Genomic DNA, 3,207 nt, shown 5'->3' with positions numbered 1-3,207 from the left:
AAGTATAGTGGTAATTTAAGGCGTTGTCATAGGTTGTTGTGTTGTATTATACTCTATGAAATATGTAGAAAAATCAAGTCATAATAGGTTTTATTGGACGGTTGTTTGGCCAGATAAATAATTGAACCGCTCATGATATCTTTCCTGCAGTAAAACAATCTAGTCTTCGATATTGAGAAATTCAATTTACACAAAGTACAACTGAAGGGCTGCATAATTACAAAACAGCCAGATAATTTACTTCATATTTGGTGTATTGTCCAACTTGTGTAGCTGACAGGGGTTTAGGTGGGTCTGGATTTAGTGGGTTTTTGGATCTATCACAGTATAAATTATGAATGTGAGTGATATCAATGAGTAAAGGATGATATTTTGATATTTTAGACTCAAGAATGTTTGAAGTTCATATTGTTCAAAGCACTGAACAATTTACACTGGTTGTGTCACTTCAATATCTTGTATGCTACACACCCAAATGGATAATGTAGATAACTTAAAGGATATGCTTCAGGGTTCAAGTCAAACTATTCTTTATTAGATCAAAACAAAACACAAAATAAATCTGAATACGGCTTCATCTGTGGGCCACATGTTGACATTAGATGATACATTGTGCCTTCCTCTGTGACCTGGTTCTTATGTCGAAAATAAAAACCAGTCCCAGGATGGATATAAAGCGTTGCTGACCTGAGAATGAACTGGCAGGCCCATGAACCCAAACAGTGCTGAACGTTTGCTGAAATGGACTCTTTGTGAAGAAAAAAACAGATGGAAAAAGTGTATTTCTTCTCAAAGTGCCACGAAGACATGGACACTCTCTCCGAACACTGTGTTCAGGATGTTGGTTTTTGGCTGTTTTATATTGATGCAAGCAGACAAGGAGGCCAGGCTCACATTCCTACATGTAGCATACTGAATCAGGATGCAAAACAGCAAAGAGTTATTTCAGAGAGTTATTCGTTTAGTGCTGAATCATTGTTTATGAAGAAACCGAAGGAAATACTTTAGTAATCAAGTTAAGTTTCAAGCCTGAAAAACAATGTTAGCGTATTTCACAAGTGGTCTGACCAGGAATTAAATTCAAAGAACCTTGTTAGGGTCCCCCATTGGTAAAGAGTCTGGAGTCATTTCACCATGGTGTAAATCTCCCTTAGGACAGAGGGCAAAGGATTGTTGTAATGCCACCAGGGTTCAACCTGTGGTCAGAGGCGGTAAGTCGATTGAGCTGATCGTAGATCAGGAGGTTAAACATGCAGCCAGGCTACACTTTGTTGTCCATACACCATTAATGTTTTCCTCAAGTTTTCAAATACTGGGATACCAAGAAACTGATGTTATTCTTCATGTAAGCACAGATTTATTTTTCTCTGCTTTGCATTCTAGGTTTAATTTGCTTACACCTAGTTTTGGCGTGGATTCATTTGGTCTATTTTCTGATGGATGTGTAGCTGAAGCCTACAGGATTAAGGTTATCTGGTCAAAGAATGTTTTATCTTGTCATAACGTTCCTTTGAGATGCAGTACAGCCTGATCCAGTAAAGCCTGATTTTCCCAGCACTGATCCCGAATTAGGGATGGGATAGAACAGAGTCTCCACTGTGAGTCAACTAAGTCCTCTGCACTTTCTTGTCTGGATGGCAATCAGCTCATAGCCTAATTAGTTTCTCACCAAAAGGATCTAAAATGATGCTAAATTAAAAATAAGGCAGTTATTAAATTGGTAACTATCAGTTTGGCAATAATAACAGTACAGCAAATTAAGTCAAGTATACTTACTTACATTAGATTTCAGAGGGATATAGTGTACTGCCAGGGGAACATTATGCATAATACGTATACACTTGTGGTATGCAGGACTTTCACTTGTAATCGAGTATGAGAACATAGCGGATTTAAGTTTGAATGACTTACATTTATTGCTGTATCTTAATGAGTGAAGTCATTCTAATGTCCCTATAGCAGAAGAAATTTAGTTCTCACATGATATTTTATTATTATTATTATTTATCCTTTGACTGCACGTGCAGAAGGTAACTCGTGACCATTCGTGTCCTCCGGATATCCTCTGAACTTTCTCTCCTCCTCGTAAGAGAGAGGATAAAAAGCTCATTTCACCAAAGCACTTAAGGCTAGTTTCTCCGAAAACTGTCAAGATGCTGCAACTTTTTACCTTTCTGTTGGAGAAGTTCTCTCTTCTCTTTGACTTCAGACTGTTTGAGTTCAGCTGGCCGGACGGTGAGGGCTGGAAAGGTCACGCGCAGCGCGCTCCCCTGCCGCCCATCCGAAGGGGAGACCTTCTGGAGGTCCCTAGAACCCTTTTCACCCACTCCGGCTTTTGTTTAGGCGACAATAAAGTGGTTCACTTGATCCCCGACATCCTGCCTGTGCTCACAAGCGACAGGAAACTCATCAGTTCTGTAATTACAAACAAGAGACTTTTCATCAGCTGCATCTACGGATGCGCATGGACACATTAGAGGACTTTATGGCTCCAGCATACTGGTTAATCCCATGGACAAAATGATGAAGAATCAATCATTGCCCAAAGAAGATGTCGCTAAGAGAGTTGAAAAACACAACGGAGCCACCCCATACAGTCTGCTGTGGTATAACTGTGAACACTTTGTGACAGATTGCAGATACAGATCTGCAGCCAGCTTGCAAACAGAGAAGGTAGGCCTATAGTCCTAAACACTTTTCAGTCAATGAGTCTAGAATTAAATGTCTATGTTAACTGTTGTTTTGGGGATTGATCATTCAAATTATGCCATATATATTATTCTTGTAACGTTTTTAGGATAAGCTGGTTCTATTTCCACTTCATCTTGTACTTACAGTGCAGTACATTCCCCAAAAACTCTTAATTGGCGATTACTAAAACAAAATAGACTTAGCATTTTAGAGCCCATTGCACTTCAATGCCAAATGGCTGCCCGGCTTTGTCAAGTTGGCATCCATCTTCACAACTATTCAAAGGTGTTCTGTAGTGTATACAATACAATTATACACATTGTATTAAACACGTTAAATAATGAACGGTATCTCTTTTTATAGTTCTGTGAATGCTTGAAATCAATCATCAGAGACCAGTGCAGAGTGACTGTCACAGGCCTCCTGGGAATTGTGTCCATCCTCTGTTTCGGCATGGCACCATCAACTACATTACCCACAATCCTTATTCCCTTAACTGTGCAGATGGCTGGTTGA

The 3,207-nt window shown here is 39.4% G+C and overlaps 1 protein-coding gene across 1 annotated transcript; it reads left to right on the top strand.

Annotated features, from left to right (window-relative positions):
* Window positions 1–2,153: 2,153 nt before the first annotated feature.
* lrata (lecithin retinol acyltransferase a) lies at window positions 2,154–3,207 on the top strand. Its single transcript, XM_063884062.1, is given in 4 exon segments — window positions 2,154–2,451; window positions 2,454–2,480; window positions 2,483–2,673; window positions 3,055–3,207. Coding segments are annotated over 4 exon segments (669 nt in total).

Source organism: Eleginops maclovinus, chromosome 5, assembly GCF_036324505.1.
Source record: "Eleginops maclovinus isolate JMC-PN-2008 ecotype Puerto Natales chromosome 5, JC_Emac_rtc_rv5, whole genome shotgun sequence".
Classification (NCBI taxonomy): Eukaryota; Metazoa; Chordata; class Actinopteri; order Perciformes; family Eleginopidae; genus Eleginops; species Eleginops maclovinus.
The sequence above is the reverse complement of the archived record's forward strand: the minus strand, read 5'-3'. Positions and strand labels throughout refer to the sequence as shown.